General features: G+C 35.3%; 2 protein-coding genes across 3 annotated transcripts; both read right to left on the reverse strand.

Moving 5' to 3' along the window:
- Nucleotides 1–10,045: 10,045 nt before the first annotated feature.
- Nucleotides 10,046–12,974, reverse strand: rps24 (ribosomal protein S24). Of its 2 annotated transcripts, XM_077236789.1 has the most exons (6): nt 12,888–12,974; nt 12,183–12,248; nt 11,876–12,085; nt 11,156–11,269; nt 10,586–10,614; nt 10,046–10,123 (listed from the first exon to the last, which is right to left on the reverse strand). In XM_077236789.1, the coding sequence occupies exons 1-5, from the start codon at nt 12,888–12,890 to the stop codon at nt 10,609–10,611; spliced, it is 399 nt and encodes a 132-aa protein (XP_077092904.1). In that variant the 5' UTR covers nt 12,891–12,974; the 3' UTR covers nt 10,046–10,123; nt 10,586–10,608. The 2 variants fall into 2 exon arrangements, with proteins under 2 accessions (XP_077092904.1, XP_077092905.1); XM_077236790.1 differs by lacking the exon at nt 10,586–10,614.
- A 1,029-nt stretch (nt 12,975–14,003) lies between these two features.
- On the reverse strand, nt 14,004–17,305 carry qrfpra (pyroglutamylated RFamide peptide receptor a). Its single transcript, XM_077236344.1, is given in 10 exon segments — nt 14,004–14,350; nt 14,352–14,455; nt 14,551–14,648; nt 14,820–14,845; nt 14,847–15,026; nt 15,028–15,063; nt 16,130–16,191; nt 16,323–16,515; nt 16,767–16,801; nt 16,882–17,305. Coding segments are annotated over 10 exon segments (1,296 nt in total). The 5' UTR covers nt 17,171–17,305; the 3' UTR covers nt 14,004–14,077.
- Nucleotides 17,306–20,460: the final 3,155 nt, after the last annotated feature.

Consider the following 20,460-nt stretch of genomic DNA (forward strand, 5'->3'; position numbering starts at 1 on the left):
GAACTCTGTAAATCGTTAACACTTGTTAGAAATGACATACAGATCACAGAGAAGAAAACATTTGTTTTGAGAAGATACAGAGCTAACGTGTTAGCATGTAAACGTTAGCTAGATGTAATTTTAGCAGTGCATGTTAACGTAAACACAGTTATTCTATCAGGCTGTAGCGCCGTAAATTAGGATATGAAAGACGATTACTAGACAGAGATTAAAGTGATAACATTAATCCCTTAAAGATAACATTTATCATATGTTTACTTTTTAAAATCGATCTACTAGCTACATCACCTAATAGCTAGGCATGGAAGAGATAACATGTATTAAATAGTTTTACATCAACAGCAGATATCCTAATAGCTGGTCATGGAAGAAATACCATGTATTAAATAACATTACATTATTTATCCTTAATGTTGTACATTTTATCATCACGTGTTTAGTGTATTAATTACTCATGACATAAATTTTCAAAAAATGTCTACCTTATTTTCAGGTACTGCAACTACAAGCTGATTATCAAGTTGGGTAACCACTTAAATGGCATGCTTTTATTATTAATATTGACACAAGGTGTGATTACTGTATGCATTTTACCTAGCCTCATCTAGTTACACTTTTTTTAAGTGCCTCATAAATGTAAATCCTCATTTATTAGACTGTGGTGGGAACTAATAATTTTACTACACTGTTTACAACTCTGCTAATCTGTTTCCCCAGGTAATCCCAGATCCTCAACCCTGCCGTGAGACATCTTCTTGACCTGATCTGACTACGGCCACGTCCACACGAAGCCAGAGCTTTCCCTATCCGATCTTTTTTTTCCTCGTTCTAAAAAAAAATTCCGTAAACACGGCGCCGTCTCAAGAAACCGACTGAAACCGATGTAGTATACATGCCAGACCAGTATGAGGCGCTGTATTTCTGACACAGATACACTAAAAACAGAGAAGAAGACTTGCGCATAAACCTTGCAGGCTGTATCAAACATAGACATCATGATGTCTATGGTATCAAAGAGTATCCACCTGTTTCCGGGGGCGCTACTGTAAAAAATAAAGTGGGTGCAACTTCCTGTCAGATGGCGGAAGTAGCATACCAATGGTATTTTGTGTGCTATTTAGCGAAGAGGCTAGGTGTTTTCTTTTATATTTCGGATCTTTCCGAAATTGCAAACCTTTATGAGAGATGTGTTACGGAGCTCATGGACAACATGTGCTAATTCTGTGACCAATTTTATTATAGCCTACAATTATCCCATTATATAAACATCTCCATGTTTTCGGTGCTGATGCATACGTGTTCATGTAACATGTAATAGTGGCGTCTCCATAAACATTATGGGCGTCTCGCTTGTTTACTTCGAACCGTAAAACGCGCCCACTTTTGACGCAAGGCCTTATGGGACGTAGGAAACTTGTGGATAGAAGAACAAGAGGCGAAACTCTGATGCTTTTTTGGAAACAGCCACTAGGTGGCGCTTCGGTAGCGTGGCCGCCATTTTGGGGTGAAAATTCCAACTGGAGTCACTGGACAACAGCACAGTTAACAGTTTTTTGAGGTAGTTTTTTCAAGCTTTATTGAGTATTTCCATTTTATGCAACTTTACACATTTACTACTATTAGCCTATTAGTTACCAACTCCACTAGGCCTGAAATATATTTTGTACGTTTTAATCCCCTGGATCATGCTACAAACATGATGATCTTATAGAACATGATGGACAGTGGCTGTGTTTTTTTGTTTACATAGTCTTGCTTTAACGGTCATTAATAGTAGGCTAGTACTGCAAGATAATACTGCAAAAAACAAAACAAAACAAAAACAGGTGACTATAAAGCTATTTTATTGCTGTTATATATATTTATTGTCCAACATTACAATTATTTGATATAGCATGTTCTTTACTTCATTTTATATGTTGGTATTAATTCAGTGTTTGTAATGCTAATACTAAAGGTTTTGTGGGGAAAAAGTAGAAAACTTGTCTAAGTCTGTGAAATAAACTGAAATAAACTAAGAGATTTGATGATCACTAAGTTAGATATTCTGTGTTGTCATCATTCAGTTTGGATTTGATCTTTAATTTAGCCTACTTTAAAAACAAAAATTAAAAAATTACAAAGCAGCTTATATTGCCATAGCGACAGCAAAAAACTAGAGGATAGTGATGGGAAGTCCGGCTCTTTTCAAAGAATCGGCTTTTAGAACGGCTCGTTTGCGAACGACACATTAACACTAGTGGACTGCCGAGTCGCTTTCACCCCAAAAGCGTAGCGCTGCTGCTGGGCGCGTTTGTTGCAATGGAACGTTCTATTGAGTTTCGCCTCTTGTTCTTCTATACTCTTTGGCTGTATACAATAATATTAGGAACATTAGCTTCTTTTTTCTTTCTTTCTTTTTAACCAAGAACTTTATTGAACAATATAAAAAACCATAAATGGCCTGGTACAAAATAGGAATGAGTCACGATATTCGATTAGTTAGCAGACGCATAAAGCTTGCCACAAAGAACCGGCAAATAGCCTAATCATTATGAATTTTTCAAATATAGCAAGGAGACATTTTAATTATTTATCAATAAATTAGTGTTTTCTGTGACGATGCTGACTCGCCACCTTCGCAGTAGGTGAAGGTGCTTATAGAGATAAATGCACACTTCATACGAGGTGCGTTCCATTCGACCGTAAGTGGACTGCGAAGTGGACTTCACAGGGTATTTCGCCATCTTAAGTGAGATTCCAATCCGAAGGGAATGAACATGTTCTGTTCGAAGGGCACTGCAAACGGCGTAGGGAATAAGGGAACATCGAAACATCACTTCACAGGAAGTGGAGAGCGAAAATCAACCAACTTTCATTGTGCATCGCGTCACCAGTCTGAACTAACCATAGAGCAGAGCCGTTGGAAGAGATTTTAAATTTAAATTTCTAACGGCTCATAGTTTACGTATGCATTGAATATTCATAAATATTGTTATTATTATACAAACTAGAGTATTTATGAACGGTTGGGGTGATTAATGTATTTTTAGGCCTATTATATGATTTTAAATTAGAAAGGAAAGTAAATTTAAAAAAAATTATTCAGTTATATCATAATCTGCTTGACCCTGTTGTTGCCTTTCTTTGATGACGTTGCAGGGCATTCCAAATGAGTGATTATTGTCAGCGAAGTCCACTTCAACTGATGTACCGTGTTCAGGGAGTAGGGAGCAGTGAACACTGCGTAGGGACCCTGTCAAATGGAACGCACCTGCGGATTATAAGAGGGTTGTCTGTTTCTTTTCGTTTTGAATTGTCTTGTTTAAAAGTAGACATTTCAAGCTTAGATATATTTCTGAGTGTCTGTTCATTTATGAGACAAGCTCCAGTTCACGTGGGATGCAAGTTATATCGCGTCGGTGCCTCCGTGTCCTGGTGGCTATTGTCTGCTATATTTGCTTCTTATTGATTAAATCCAGGCAATTGGTTGATGAAACATTGATTAAAATTAAGATACAATTTATACAAAACGAAATTCACTTTAAATAAAGGCTTTATATAAAACAAAACTTAATGAAGTGGTCAAAATGATGTGTCTCGATATTGCGCATATTATACTCACTCTGTTCACTTTTCATATAATCAACATATATGAAATTGAAAAAATAACATTTTATTTAAACATAAATATGAAACTAACTTTTCTTTAATGGCTACAACATGTAGGCCTACAGTACAGAGAAATTTTATGTCGGAGCAAACGCCGTGTTACCGGTGAGCATGAAGGGCAGAGGTGCGTTTTTTGAATAATAATCAAATAATTCCCAGCGATCGTCGAATATTATTTTTGCTTGAAATGCCCATCCCTACAAAATACGAAATGTCTTAATCAGACAAAATACAAGCATCATAGCATAAGAAAGAAATATAAACAAATAAAGAAGTAAAATAAAGAAATACAATAAAAATACATTAAAGTAGGCCTAAATAATAAATAAAGAAATAAAAGAGGCTCAGTAGCTTCTGAAGCATTAACTCAAGCAAGTAGTCGCAGTTGTTGTTGCTGTTAGCCTACTGATTTAGCGCGTCTGACTAGTCGACACGTGGGGTGATGACATCATCGTTTCACAAAATATACGGATTGGCCGTACACACGAAGACGCAAGGGTGTCGTTTTCAGATTTATCCACCCTGGGACCCGGTTAAAAAAATAGCAGTTTCAGTCTCCCAAAACGCCGGATCCGTCTGGACGAAACACCGATCCGATAAAAAATTTGTACATATACAGCTAAACGCGTCTCCCTAGCCCTGACACATCTATTCTGCTAAAACAATGAAAATGCCCTTTTTTTTTCACGGTTCATCATAAAACCCTTTTAATAAAAAAATAAAAAATAAAACAATTAGAAATTTTACATGCAAATAATCAATCAAAAGACATCTATATATAAAGAATTAAGAAAAAATTATTTTTTGCTTAATGAAATAATAAATAAAAAAAGAAACCAGTTTCTGATTCACAGACTTCTTCAAGAAACTTTCCACCATAGCAATAAATCCGGAAAATATTTAGCCAATCAAATTAAAAGGAATAAAGAAAAAAACAGCTATAACCTCCATCAGAAACTCAGCAGGGAAGCTAACCAATTCACCAATTGAGATAAACAAAATATTTGAAGAATACTATACAAAATTATACTCATCTGATCTGGACCCAAACCAAGAAGATATAACCCAATTCCTCGATAACACCATTCTACCAAAACTTAACCTGGAACAAATGAACTCTCTCGAATTACCAATCACTGAAAAAGAACTTCACTCCGCGCTGAAAAACATGCAAAATAATAAAGCACCAGGACCGGATGGCTTCCCTGCTGAGTTCTACGAACATTTTTGGTCAACTTTATTTCAATATTTAGTAGAACAATAACGGAAATAAAACATAATGCAAAGTTCCCATCCCACATGAATACAGCACTTATATCACTCATTCCTAAACCTAACAAAGACCACACCTTCACATCTAACTATCGCCCTATTTCACTTATAAATGTCGACATAAAAATTATTAGCAAAGCATTATCCCATAGAATGGAAAAAATTATACCTTAAATCATCCATCCTGATCAGACCGGTTTTATAAAAGGTAGACACGCATCCAACAACACCCGCAGATTATACAATTTAATGCATTACTCATCAGTACAACAGAAAGGTATACTCTCATTGCCACATTAGACACTGAAAAAGCTTTTGATAGGGTCAACTGGAAATTTCTATTCATCACATTACAAAAATTTGGCTTTGGAGAGTCATTTATTAACTGGATCAAGATTTTATACACATCACCATCTGCCACAGTCACAACCAATGGACTAACATCAAAAAACTTCACAATGTACAGGGGAACGAGGCAGGGATGTCCACTCTCTCCATCCCTATTCACTATTTTATTGAACCCTTAGCAGCAGCTATCCGCCAAAACCCAGCAATCAAAGGTATTGAAACACCACAACTAACACATAAAATCTCACTTTATGCAGATGATATTCTACTATTTACACAAGAACCCCTAGCCTCTACTCAAGAAATAATTAAAACAATCCAGTCCTTCTCAAAAATATCAGATTACGCAATAAACTGGAATAAATCTTCCATCCTCCCTGCCTTTACATAAAACCAAATGGGATGTGATAGCCCACCAATCACCTATATCTACATGTCATGATCACATCACTTACTTAGGCATTAAGATCTCCTCCAGACTGTCAGAGTTGGTAACACTCAACTTCACACCACTGCTAAAAAAATAGAAGACGATTTGCTTCGATGGATCAACCTTCCAATCTTCATAATTGGCAGGATAGCAGTAATAAAAATGACGACTTTGCCAAAAATTAATTATCTATTCTCAATGATTCCAACCCACCCCACACTCACATGGTTTAAATCACTAGACTCCATTATCACTCACTTCTACTGGAAAAATAAAACGCCAAGGATAAAACTCACTACACTACAAATAAACAAGGTTCAAGGAGGACTAGAAGCACCACATTTTCAATATTACTCCATGGCTAACCAACTGCAATACATATACAAATGGATCCACCCCACCCAGTCCAATATTATATGGCTAGATATAGAAAAATCACTATGCAAAGAATTAAATATAGCTGATACAGCATTCCTCACCAAATCAATCAAACAACACACATGTTTTAATACAGTGACTATAGCTGCCACTCTGACAGCCTGGTATAAATTTCACCAAATCAAAATATTATAATTATTATTAATATTATTATTATCAATATTTTTATTGTCAGTGCTGTTCTGGAATTACTAACCTGATGTTTATTGTTATCACTACTGCTATGGTTAAATCAATTGATTATTTCCAAATTCCCCCTAATCTTTTCATGTGTTATTAATGCACCACAACATAGAATAGGAAAAAAGAACAAAAAAACTAATTGTATATGAAAAACCTCAAACAATAAGGCAGGCAGGAGAGAAGTGGTTTCCATGGGACAGTATCTCTGTCCCTAGTTGGGACACTCTCACACTGTACTCCTTCTTTTAATGCACCTTAGACACTACACATAACATAAAAAAAGAGAAGATAAGGACTGAAGAGATGTAGGGGGAGAGTTATATTATATTATATTATTATCTTTTTATTTTTGGAGAGTGCTGACAATGGCAATTGTTACATAGGAGGAAAGATGGAAATAAGAATAAAAATGAAAATTGACTAATACAAGTTTGGCAGTATGATGGTGGTGAGGAGTGGTGGTGGGGATGGTAATGATGATGGTAATAAATAATAAATGGTTACTTTATTTATGCATACACACACATACACACACCTATACATTAACACACTTGTATTTCACTTCTGGAATTATGGAATAACTAGATTGTTCGCTACTGCACTATTTTGGTTTGTATGTCTATCTGTTAAATAAAATAAAAAATAAAACCCTTTTAATGTTTTGCTCATCTGATTGGAGCACATTTTCAGTCGCTATATGTTGAAAAATGTGTCTATTAGATTGCTGTGTCTATAAAACCCTTTTATTAGTTTACCTTGACTAAAATGCCTATTAAGACACAGGGCTATTTCTGGCCTTTCTCTTAATACATCCATGGTCTGGCCTGGCAGGGTTTACATGGGCAGGGTTTATTTTTTGTGTGCATAGTTTCAGAGGGTTCTATTTATTGTTGTTAATATTATATGTTAAATGTCCTACCATTATATACAGGTCCTTCTCAAAAAATTAGCATATTGTGATAAAGTTCATTATTTTCCATAATGTAATGATAAAAATGAAACGTTCATATATTTTAGATTCATTGCACACCAACTGAAATATTTCAGGTCTTTTATTGTTTTAATGCTGATGATTTTGGCATACAGCTCATTAAAACCCAAAATTCCTATCTCAAAAAATTAGCATATTATGAAAAGGGTCTCTAAACGAGCTATTAACCTAATCATCTGAATCAACTAATTGACTCCAAACACCTGCAAAAGATTCCTGAGGCTTTTAAAAACTCCCAGCCTGTTTCATTACTCAAAACCGCAATCATGGGTAAGACTGCCGACCTGACTGCTGTCCAGAAGGCCATCATTGACACCCTCAAGCAAGAGGGTAAGACACAGAAAGAAATTTCTGAACAAATAGGCTTTTCCCAGAGTGATGTATCAAGGCACCTCAGTGGGAAGTCTGTGGGAAGGAAAAAGTGTGGCAAAAAACGCTGCACAACGAGAAGAGGTGACCGGACCCTGAGGAAGATTGTGGAGAATCACAGATTCCAGACCTTGGGGACCTGCGGAAGCAGTGGACTGAGTCTGGAGTAGAACCATCCAGAGCCACCGTGCACAGGCGTGTGCAGGAAATGGGCTACAGGTGCCGCATTCCCCAGGTCAAGCCACTTTTGAACCAGAAACAGCGGCAGAAGCGCCTGACCTGGGCTACAGAGAAGCAGCACTGGACTTCAGGCATTTTGGCATTTCCTTCTCCCCAGTCTTCCTCCAGACTCTTGCACCTTGATTTCCGAATGACATGCAAAATTTGCTTTCATCCGAAAAAAGTACTTTGGACCACTGAGCAACAGTCCAGTGCTGCTTCTCCGTAGCCCAGGTCAGGCGCTTCTGGGAACAGCCTATTTGTTCAGAAATTTCTTTCTGTGTCTTACCCTCTTGCTTGAGGGTGTCAATGATGGCCTTCTGGACAGCAGTCAGGTCGGCAGTCTTACCCATGATTGCGGTTTTGAGTAATGAAACAGGCTGGGAGTTTTTAAAAGCCTCAAGAATCTTTTGCAGGTGTTTAGAATTAATTAGTTGATTCAGATGATTATAATAGCTTGTTTAGAGAACCTTTTCATGATATGCTAATTTTTTGAGATAGGAAATTTGGGTTTTCATGAGCTGTATGCCAAAATCATCAGTATTAAAACAATAAAAGACCTGAAATATTTCAGTTGGTGTGCAATGAATCTAAAATATATGAAAGTTTAATTTTTATCATTACTTTATGGAAAATAATGAACTTTATCACAATATGCAAATTTTTAGAGAAGGACCTGTATACTACTAAAGCCTGCTTGACCAAAATAGTTTAATTGTCATTAAGTTATAAAGATCATGCTAAGATGATACATATTCAACTTTTATAAGAATATATAATAAACTTAATATATGTTATTACATTATATATGTATGTTTTTTCACTATTTCTGAGATGTAAATATCAATAATTTATGCTTGGGGTTAAAAAGGATTCTAAGCATTTATATCATGATTTATCCAAACGTATGAGGTCAAACAACTACACTTAACCACTATAAAGCTGCCTTACAAACCTTCAACTTCCTGTACTGTCTTATTTCTTCTTACTGGCTCTCTCAATATCTATTTTGTAAGCGTACTGCATGTAGCATTCTTTATGGTCGCCAACATGAATTGTCACATCTGGAATGTGGCCTTCTGTGATTTCATATTTTTCCACAGCTTTTTTGGGGGATTTGTATTGTAAAAAAGCTTTTGTATTTAAATTCACCCACTCTAAAGAGCATTGTACAAACTTGATCCAACTTGTTAGTGAAAAGGGTATGATGTTAGTTGATGTACAGCTAGTAACATGCACAAGACACTCCATATCCAAGATAAAGTATCTTATTTATGTATATAAATATAGGCCTACGATACAACATTACAGTTATATAACTCCCGCCGCTTTCGGGGTCCTAGTCTGGCCGTCTGCGATTGGTTAGTATTTTTAATGACGTTAAAAACTACACTCGGGTTGATTCAGCTATTAGAGCTGTCTCGCGATTTGCCTAAGAAGATTGACAATCAAAACATACGTTTGTGAAAATATATGATCAAAACAGAATTGCAAACAAATTTTATTTGACTACATATAATGACTTAATATCGTACATAAAAGAAGCATATACTCTATCGATGGAGATCGATCAACAACACGAAAAATGCATTCGGCCCACCGTCTATATTGTCTATTCGTTTTGTCTTAGGGAAAAAAAAGTTGTCAACGAACATTTTTCGTAATTGGTTTCATTAACGAAATTAACACAGCGACAGGACACAGAATGGTGTGGCGAAGCATTGCGACACAGCACACGAGTGCTGGTGTGGCAAACCATCAACGCAACGCGTTCATCAATCACTTACACGTCAGTCACCTATGGATGAGGTTGAGGCTGCACCCACATAGATCAAACTGCTGCCCCCAAATGGCGCACTGTTCCAATTGCGGTTAAAAAAACGGATGACGAGTCGGACAAGAAATGTAAGGTCCCACACATGAAATTTAAGACCTCCTTATCGGAAAGTTCAGATTTCAAGACATTTTCAGACCTTAAAAATCGGAAATTGTATTTAAGACGTTTCAAGACTTTTTAAGGACCCGCAGGGACCCTGACATGGCTTGTCTTAAAGCATATTAAAACACCACAGACAAAAAACATTAAACTTAATTTTCAACATCAAAATCCTGCATTTCTTATTTAGCACTCAAAGACATCAGGATTCACTTTTTTTAAAGAATTTATTTGTTGACAATGTACAAGAACATTTTCAGGCTGATGGTCTTCCCTGAAGGTCTTACTGTAAGAGGAAAGAAAAAGCATTACAGTGAGATTTATATAAAATATTCCAGTCTTAAACTACTACACACAATTCCTATACAAAATCCCTAAATATCACATCTATCAACGGCAAATGCTCACTTCAAGGGCGAGTATAACAGGGACAGGTTGTTTCTGAATATTCCAGGGACTACAGTCACACTTGCAGACATGCGGTCAAGTGGCTAGTTAACCTCAAATGAGTGAATGCTAACCACCCTGAGCATGCTACAAGTTAGTAGCTAGCAACTTATAGCCAAAAAGGCTGACTGGAACAATTTAAAGTACATAAATTAAAATAGATATTTGTATCCGTGTTAGACACACAGGATCTTTTAAATATCTGCAAGTGGGGTGAGGCATTAGGATTGAACATGCAGAGCACTTCAAGTAACTGGTAAAAGTGGATCACATCAGCACACCATGCCGATTGCCACTCTACCTTCTCCTGAAACCTCAAGTCTTTCACTTCTGTAAACATCCGAGGGAGGCAAAAGAGAGCAAAAGATCGGACAAAAGTGAGAACTTTCAACTAACACTATCAATGTCTAGAAATGCTCTCTGAAATGCAGACTTTCATGCTACGCCTCAGAAAACATTGTCGCATGAATTTGCAAATAGTTTTCAGAGAGCAATTACAATATAGCTTGTTCTACAGATTACTAAATATTCCAGCACTTCACTATTAGTGACTACACTACTTTCACTACTCATGGGGGGTTATGGCCTATTATTTTCAACCACATACTGGTCAATAGCATTAGCCATCAACATAGTAGCTAAATGTCCGGAGTCAACTTTTCAGATCACTCCAGACTCTCCTTCCACAACAGTTAGTCTACTTGTGAAAGTATTTACCTTCTACAGTCCAGATGTAGATTTGATAATGGAGGAAAGACGACAAGTTACATATTATAACAGAGACAGTGATGACAAAAACATCTGACGGGCAGAAGAAACAAAAGTGCTCAGAAGCCTAAACAGGAACTGATAAAGCAAAACTGAACCTTACCTTCTTGCCAGAAGCACCAACAGAGGCTTTCTTGATTCCTCTAACTTTCTTCATTCTGTTCTTGCGTTCCTTGCGCTGTTTTCTGGATGTCTTTTTCTTCTCATAAAGGCCATGCTAAGTAGAAGAGACAAAAACATGCCTTAAATGTTTGATTTTCAAGCTAACTCTAAATAAAGCAGCATAGTAGACTAACTACCAGTGCTGTAAGAAACTCCATCCACTTGTAGCATGCAAGCATCAAGGGTTGCATGATTTGAGGAAAAAAAATCTAAGTGATTTTTTTCTGATAGAAAATTGTGATTGCAATTTAAAAAGCAATTTTTTAAAGTTTGCTGTGCTTGTTTGAAAGGGCTGAACAATTTTTGGCCAACATTGATTACATAGCTACAAAATTACTATTAAATGAAAACACATGAAATATTACTCTTATATTCACTAAAATAAGTTTAAGAAAACAAAAAATTAACAGACAAGAGTCAAAACTACAATATTTATCACGGTCTTCATTTTTTAAACAATTTTAATTATTTTTGCTAACACAAAAAGTCCTGTTGATTGGGAAGATGTTGTATTCCCAAATGCATATTATATGAGACCCAAACACAAAGTAGAATTAGCGCATATATTTAATTAAATTGCAGCCTTTACAGCTTAATAATCACACTAAAGATTTTATTTTGATTAATCGTGCAGCCCTACAAGGATCAGTCGGTGGCATACCCTTTGCAGCCTGTATTTGGGCTCATTTTTCTTGGCGTAGTCCAAAGAGTCGTAGATCATGCCAAAACCTGTTGTCTTGCCACCACCAAACTGAGTTTTGAAGCCGAAGACGAAGACCACATCTGGGGTGGTTTTGTACATTTTTGCAAGCTTCTCCCTGATCTCGGTTTTGGGGACTGTTGCTTTGCCTGGATGCAGGACATCAACAACCTGAAACAATTATAGTAAAGAATAAATGAGAAAACGCATTCTAAAAATCCACACCAAATCACAATAAGCCAGAATACAAAATTTGCCACTAATTTACCATTTGCTTTCTCTGAAGCAGCCGGTTTGTCATAAACTTTCTGGTCCTGACAGTGACTGTGTCGTTCTGCAAAGAAAGACATTTGTTAGAACTCGATTCAAATTATATCTAACTGTTAGATACTTTGTTGAAATATTGAGGTGGCTTAATGATAAACTTGCAGGAAGGCACTTCTCAAAGAGCAGAATTCATACTACATGCATGCTAGCCTACACTTACTCAGAACAGTTACTTAGTTATGTGCAGTTAAAAAGTCAATAGCATCTATTATTATAAATGAAACGTGAGCATATTGTATAACGTTAGATATAGACTAATGCTGTGCAGTACAAGACACTTGCAATTTAAGAGCATGAAACCATGGTTAGCGCTTTAGCTACATTAGCTTGTCTGAACCCCGTATTTAGTATTGAGCCCAATTGATATCTATCTAATTTCAGGTTTACGGATACACGTTTATGACAACAATGTAACATTTTAACGCTGCTGGCCAGTTTAACAGTAGCACGATGGTAAGAATCGAAACACCATCTCATCTTACGGTCTACCAAAAACATATCTGTACACATTATATCTTTTAAATGAAACTGTCAATTTATTATTATATATCCGTAGTGTGCTTCACGCTCGCAGTGACATTATAATATCGTTGGATGGAGAAGATTAAGTCAGATTTTCTTAATCATTTGTTCACAGTCGACTCACCATCTTGGCGTCGGCTCGCTCAGGGACGAGGAAAAGGAAGAAGGACCTGTAGGTGCCCGAGATTATGCCGGAGCGGTGGAATAGTATAATGAGGTACTGCCTGACTGAAAAGCGATACCAAATCAAATTTGTATTCAAAAAATGTTTAAATAATTTTTCTAATAAATATAAGACTGAAAGTGATATGTGAAAGTGAAAAAAGTGTTATTTTTTGGAAATATAATAACCATCAGACCAATCAATTCAGAGTTATCATTTGTAAGTCACGACTGCTTTAACTGAAAATGTTCTAGCTATCTGAACTAACTTGTCACATTACTAACTAACAGATAAGATGTTAAAATTTCTAAACGTTTTATTAAACAACGAGTAGTAATCTAATTCATTGTAATGAATTTTCGATTTTCTACAGCTAGGTGTCAGTCGCGCACCATTAAATGACATCGGACCTCAAGATAAAGGATTCATTTAATTTTGTCACTCACTAACAATTAGTGAGAGAGAGAGAGAGAGAGAGAGAGAGAGAGAGAGAGAGAGAGAGAGAGAGAGAGAGAGAGAGAGAGAGAGAGAGAGAGAGAGAGAGAGAGAGAGAGAGATAGAAAATTATGGCAAGCAGAAATTGTTAGTGCCATAAGCAGAAATCTTATGGGTGGACTTGCAGACACCACATTTTATTACACAGCAAAGGCAAAACATTTTCAAATGTATTTATTTAAGTTGTTGTGTTGAAAACATTGTTATATTATGCCTCTGTTATATTATATTATGCTTATTCACTACCTTTCAAACGTTTGGGCTCAGTTTTATTTATTTTTTGTATTGTTTAGAAATTAATATTTTTATTCAGCAAGGATACATTAAATTGATCAAAAGTAACAGTAAAGACATTTATATTGTTTCCAAAGATTTTATTTTTCAAATAAATGCTGTTCTTTTGATCTTTCTATTCATCAAATAATCCTGAAAAGATTTGATCAATTTCAAAAAAAATATGAAGCTGCACAACCGTTTTCAACATTGATAATAAAAATCAAAAATTCTTGAGCAGAAAATCAGCATATTAGAATGATTTCTGAAGGATCATGTGACACTGAAGACTGGAGTAATGATGCTGAAAATTCAGCTTTGCCATCACAGGAATGAATTTAGATTTTAAAATATATTAAAATAGATAACCATTAGATTAGATATCAGTCTCTAATACATCTTGAATGCATTCTATTGCTCACAACAGAAATTCTCTCCTCCAGAAATGACAAAGATGTTCGCATGTTTGATATTGCAGATTGCACCTGATCAACTATTTGTATTTTGGGCATGACAGAGATGTCTTCATCCTGTCTGGGAGACTTACAATAAGTTACTTTCGATTTGTCCTTCACATCTACACGGTGACTGGGCCTCCTAATGCAAAGGGAAAGAGTGGACATGCAGTTCTTCTGGAAGTTCTCATTCATGAAAGCGTGCGTAGATAATAGGATTGTTGAAAGAATTTGAAAAACCCCTGGCCTGTGTGACAGCAATAATCATATTGATTGTGATGTCATCATACTTCTTGTTCAGGTAACCTGGAAAAAAGAAAGCGAAGCTGAAATTTGATAGGAGACACACTTTGAGACTGTAATGTGCACAGATATTTAACTAGACGCTTTGATGTTCTTACTATACTCAAACAGCATTTGAACTATACGGAAAGGTGCCCAGCAGACAGTAAACAGCACAACAATGGTGACCATCATCTTGATGACCCTTCGCTTCTTTCTGTTGCATTAAGAAGGAGGATTGCATAATGAGTGTCTGATCGTAATCATTAGCAGCACTTAAATATTTAGTCAATTATATATTAAAAAGAAAACATTATAAAACAAGAAATAGTCATTTAGATCAGAGGTAGTCATATACAGCATGTGCTGAGAAGGTAAAAAAGATTACCTGGATATTTTGCTAACCTCATGGCCTCATAACCTTCATGGCATTGAGAACTGAGGAGTCCCCAAATTGTTTGCGAATCCAGAGCTCAATACCAATTCTGGTGTAGAGTATCGGCATGGCTGCAAGTGGCAGGAGGAAGAGGAACGCTAGAATGAAGGTGGCATACTCATCCCTGTGGGCACACGAGCTCCAGCGCTCCTGACAGCATAACATGATGGAGATCATACAGAAAATCATATTTCACCTGTACACAGAGGGAAAGAACAGAGAGATTTGAAATAACAAAGTAGACTACGAAAACCATTATACATACAGCCGTGGCATATAAAATGAACTAATGTTATTAAGTGAATAGTTTACAATATACAGTGGTGGTCAAAAGTTTGGAATAATTAAGATCTGTTAATGTTTTTGAAATAATGTTTATTTTTAAAGTTATGCTCACCAAGCTGAATTTATTTGATCAAATAATATTGTGAACTATTATTATGTATTTTAAAGTGTAATTTATTCCTGGGATGGCAAAGCTGTATTTTCAGCATCATTACTGCAGTGCTCAATTATTATAGGTGCCAAATTAATAATAGTGGTTCTTATTATCATCAATGTTGTTTTTGCTGATTGATATTTTGTGGAAACTGTGATATTTTTTTTCAGGATTCTTTAATAACTAGAAATAAAAATAAAAACACTATTGGTATTTGAAATATATATATTTTTGTAACATTATAAACTTATTTAGTGTCACTTAATGAGTCCTTGTTGAATTAAAAGTTATTATCCAAAAATGTTAAATGGTAGTGCATCACAGTTTCCACAAAAAGATTAAGATGACAGCAACAGTTTTCAACATTGATAATAAAAAGAAATGTTTCTTGAGCACCAAATCAGTATATCATTTCTAAAATTTACCTTTGCCATCACAGGAATAAATTACACTTTAAAATGTATACAAATAGATAATGGATATTTTAAATTGCAATAATACTTCACAATAATACTGTTTTTTTAATCAAATAAATGCAGCCTTGGTGAGCATTAAATACTTATTTTAAAAACATTAAAAATATATGAATTATTCCAAACTCTTGACCACCATTGTATATACTTTTTTCCTTAATTGGACCAGAAGGCACCTGACAACATTTAACAAGCTAAACCCTGGGGAAATCCTCAGGTTTGTAATGGTAATACACCCACAGAAACCATAGTACATCTATGCATTGCCTGAATGCTAACTAATGTTTGAATAAGCTGGCTGGGGTGTTGAATTAAAAAAGGTAATGGAATGAAATTTTTCTGAGCAGTACCTCTAGTTGTTGAACAAAGAGCATTAGGGATCCAAACGCCATGGCTGCAATCAAGACAATCACTAACGGAGAAAGAAAACACTATTGACATGCTTTATTAGATTTGTAATGCAAAGTATGCATTTAAATACTGCAAAAAACAAATTAAACTTGAAAAAAAAAGGGGGGGGGGGGTGTTCTCAGAACTACATACCACGCATTCGATATGCTCTTTGTGGGGTGAACTGTCTTTTGATTTTCAGAGGGTGTACAATCCCCTGATACCTCTCCACAGCAATGCAGGTCATAGTGAGGATGCCAGTCACAATAGCAGTGGTCTGAACGAAGGAGACTGTTTTGCACACCAACACACCTACAAACATGTAAATGTCTAAAGAGGTAAATTCCTAAGACAGTCTTTAGCTTAGGCAAAAATCTTTAATTACATTCAATCAAAACTTTTGTAGAATTTTTTTTTCCAAATGATGACACAACATTAAATCAAAGATTATTTGGAAGAACTTGGCATGTGTGTTTTAAATTAAGTTTAGAAACTAGAAAATAGTTATCATTTTTATCATTTAATACGAATTGAATCCTTATATTCAGCTAAAATAGCTTACAGTAGGCTAACCCAATTCACTGGAATGAAACAGACTCTCAATGTTGTCAACAGCAAACAAAACTGGCCTACTGCAAATTCACATGTGCATGTATCCTTACAAACTTTGTTTTATATTAAAAATTATTTCGAAATGACACTCACCCCAAACCACTCAGAGGAGATGTCGCTGACGGCTAGAGAGAGCAGATGACAATAGTTGTGGCAGTCTGGATCCCGCGCTTTATTAAGACAACATAGACAACCAGACTATTGCCAATGAACGCCAGGAGAAAAATCACCGTGTAAACAATAATAAACGTAGTTTTGGCGCTAGCCGGTAACTCACGGATGTAAACCAACGGCTGAATCTGGTACGTCTCAATAAACTCCCGACGAGTAAGATTGTATAATTCTAGTAGTTGCTCCAACACTTCAGGAGTAATCTTCATATCCCCCATGTATTAAGCTGTTTTTTTTTTTAAATGGGCCAATATAAATCAAAGTTCTACAAAGAGCAGACAGTCAGCTCTGCTCTGCTTCTATTTCGTGTCTCTTCACTAGGACATAAGCAGCAGCTGCCGAATCCCTTGGTGTGGTTTTCATGCTTAAGTTGGCTGTGTGTCTCAAAACCTAGTGAGTTGATTTATGAGCCTCATATACTGTCTAGGTAAGCTCACCAAGACAGTGTCGAGAGTGAGACAGTCATTCACGTGTTTCACCTTTGCAGAAGGCAGATTCAGCTATTACAATTAAAAGAGCGAATAAATATTAAGCTATTATTATTATTTATTACTATTAGCTGTCAGAGGTGGAAAGAGTAATAAAATATTCTACTCAAGTAAAAGTACTACTACTTCAATTAAATTTTACTTAAGTACAAGTAAAAGTACCGGTATAAAAATCTACTCAAGTAAAAGTAAAAAGTAGCTCATTTAAAATTGACTCAGAGTAAAAGTTACTGAGTAACTTTTTTAACAGCGGGGGTAGTTGTTTTTACAACTCCCGTGTAGGGTTGTAATGGTATAAGATTTTCACAGTATGGTAACGTCTCAGAAAATATGAAAAAAACGTCTCACGGTTTACAATATTAATCAATTGTTAAATAAATAAACTGTATTACTAAATTATGGGTATTATTATTATTATCATCAGTTAAAATGACAGTTAAATTAATGAAAACAGGAATTTTTTTTGGTTGAACAAATGCTTTTATTATAACAAACTTGAAATAATTTGTTTATTAAAATTTCAATAAAACATGTCTAATCAATTAAATTCGATAATTAATAATGAATTAGATTAACAACTTATTTTTAACATTAATAATTTATTAAAATGTTTAAGAATAATATTGTCCTATGAAATGTATTTTATTCAGAAAATTAATGTTTCTTTTTATTAGGGGTGTAACGATATTCGAACCAAACCGAAGAACCGCGATACAGAACCCACAATTCTAATGGCGATACTCTCATGGCGTACCGAACACGCCCCGCCCTGCAAGCTACCCCGGCCCCGCCCAGCCCGGCTCATTGGTTGGACCTGGAATCAGTGTTGCCAAGTCCGCTTATTATAAGCGACTTTGGGCTTGTTTTTCTGTAAAGTCGCTTACAAATATTGGTAGTCGCGGGTCGCGTTTTTTTTTGGGCTTGTTTCTAAAGTGTAGTTGCTTATTTGAGCTTGTTCTCAGCTCGTTGTCAAGCAGATATTTTCTATATGTTATTTAAACGTAGGAGTTTGTCTTGCCTGTTCCCTCTGTCTCTCCCCTTTCCCTATACACAGAGTTTTTTTCCCACCCACATCCTGCTTCTAATTGGCTCTGACCCAGATGGCAATGAGTACTAGCCAATCAGAGGCAGAGCAGGGCAATCGGTTTTTTTTTCTGGTTAGGAAAACGTCAGTGAGTGACGTTTAAATGAAAATACGTGCGAGTCGCGACTGATGGCGACTGATGGTGACTGGACTGTAGGAGAGTTTTTATATATAAATTATATTTTAGATATTATAGATATAGATATTATAGTTTAATATTGTTTAACCCTTTAACTGTCACTCCCCCTTTTTTCGCATAGACATGAAAATCCCTATTCAAACTTAAATGGTTGTAATTCAAGAATGCTTTGGAATATAGACCTATGGTTGGTCTTGTTTTAAAGAAGACATTTGCCAGATTAATGTTGAAGTGAAGTATTATGAAATTATGAAAGTGAAACAGAAAAAAAGTTATACAAGTTTGAGTTTATGAAAATATAAAATATAATATAATTATAATTATAAAATTATAAATTATAAAATTATAAAAATATAATTATTTATATTTTATATAAAATATATATATTACAAAATATATTTTACTCTAAAACTGCCAGAAAATGTAACCCAAAAATCTGAAGAAGTTGTGTTCCAAATTTTAGGTTGATATCTCAAAAAATGAGCTTTCAGTAAGATTTTATTTGGCCGCAGTACCAACATTTTTCACTAGATGGACAGCCAAGCTTCATTACAGAAGAAAAATAAACTACCGTGTGCACAGTTTTACAAAACTAGGCACAGTTTACCAATCTGTCCACATGGATGTAAATTGACAATCTGTACCCACAGTTTAAAACTATCTGTCACCACGGTAACTGTAACAGTTGTAACAGTAGCGGCAGCGCGGAGTAAACGCGAGTAAACGCGATCATCTCTTCCTCAGTTACAGAATAAACATGAATGGACACCTGAAGGTATGTTGAAAAATACAGTATACTTACTGAAAGGCATCATAACTCGTGTAATCGCTCAATCAGTGTTTCAGCAGCGGAAAGACGTCAATAAAACTGCATAGCTTGTCACTAGCATTATATTTACCTCAGCAGGAAGTGATTCAGTGTCCACAACTTGTTGGTTCCTAGAGAAATTAACTCTTGCACTAAATAAATGCACAATATTATCCTATATATTATATTTTACTTAACCTGTTAATTATATCTTGATTATTTAAAGTACGTTTAAAATATCTTTAATGAAAATGACAGCAACTGTGTAAATTATTATATTTCAATAACAAATTAGAGTAAAGTTAATGCAAAAACTGCCTTTTGTTCAGTTTACATGTTTTCATACAATGTGTTTGGTGTTGATTATTATATCTAAAAAATAAATAGCATCTAAATTTAGGCTCTGTTGTTAACCTTTAATGTTATAGTAATGTGCGGCTCCCTATACAGCATTAGCAGATTTTTAATCTTTGCAAAACGTTTAATTGTAATTGAATTAATTTAAAGACAAAGACACCATTTTTTCATTAAACCACTGTTTAAATTTTTTTTTTTAGCTTTCTAAACCGAACCGAACCGAGACGTCAAAACCGTGGGAAAACCGAACCGTCAGTTTTTGGTATCGTTACACCCCTACTTTTTATGATTTAATCCAAATATATTATCAAAAACGGTGGTTATCAAATGTAAATTTAAACTTGTGTCCTTTTATTTTTGGGGGAAGCGCTGCAAAAACAGATTTACTAAATTAAACCATGGACAAAAAAAAATATTCCTTTAAATAATGTTCAAATAAAATGTATTATTATTGTTGTTATTATTATTATTTTGAGAAATAGGCTACCTTCTATTGTATGCCTACAATAGTAATATATTTCTGTCATAATTTCTCCTAGTAAAACCGAACTTTTATTTTGACGGGTTGTGAAGCCCTGTTTCAAAGTGTATTTGACAATGGTTTTTCTCAAATAAAATTATGAAAATGCTCA

This window comes from Siphateles boraxobius, unplaced genomic scaffold (assembly GCF_051911475.1).
Source record: "Siphateles boraxobius isolate OS27281-9 unplaced genomic scaffold, OSU_SipBor_1 20, whole genome shotgun sequence".
Classification (NCBI taxonomy): Eukaryota; Metazoa; Chordata; class Actinopteri; order Cypriniformes; family Leuciscidae; genus Siphateles; species Siphateles boraxobius.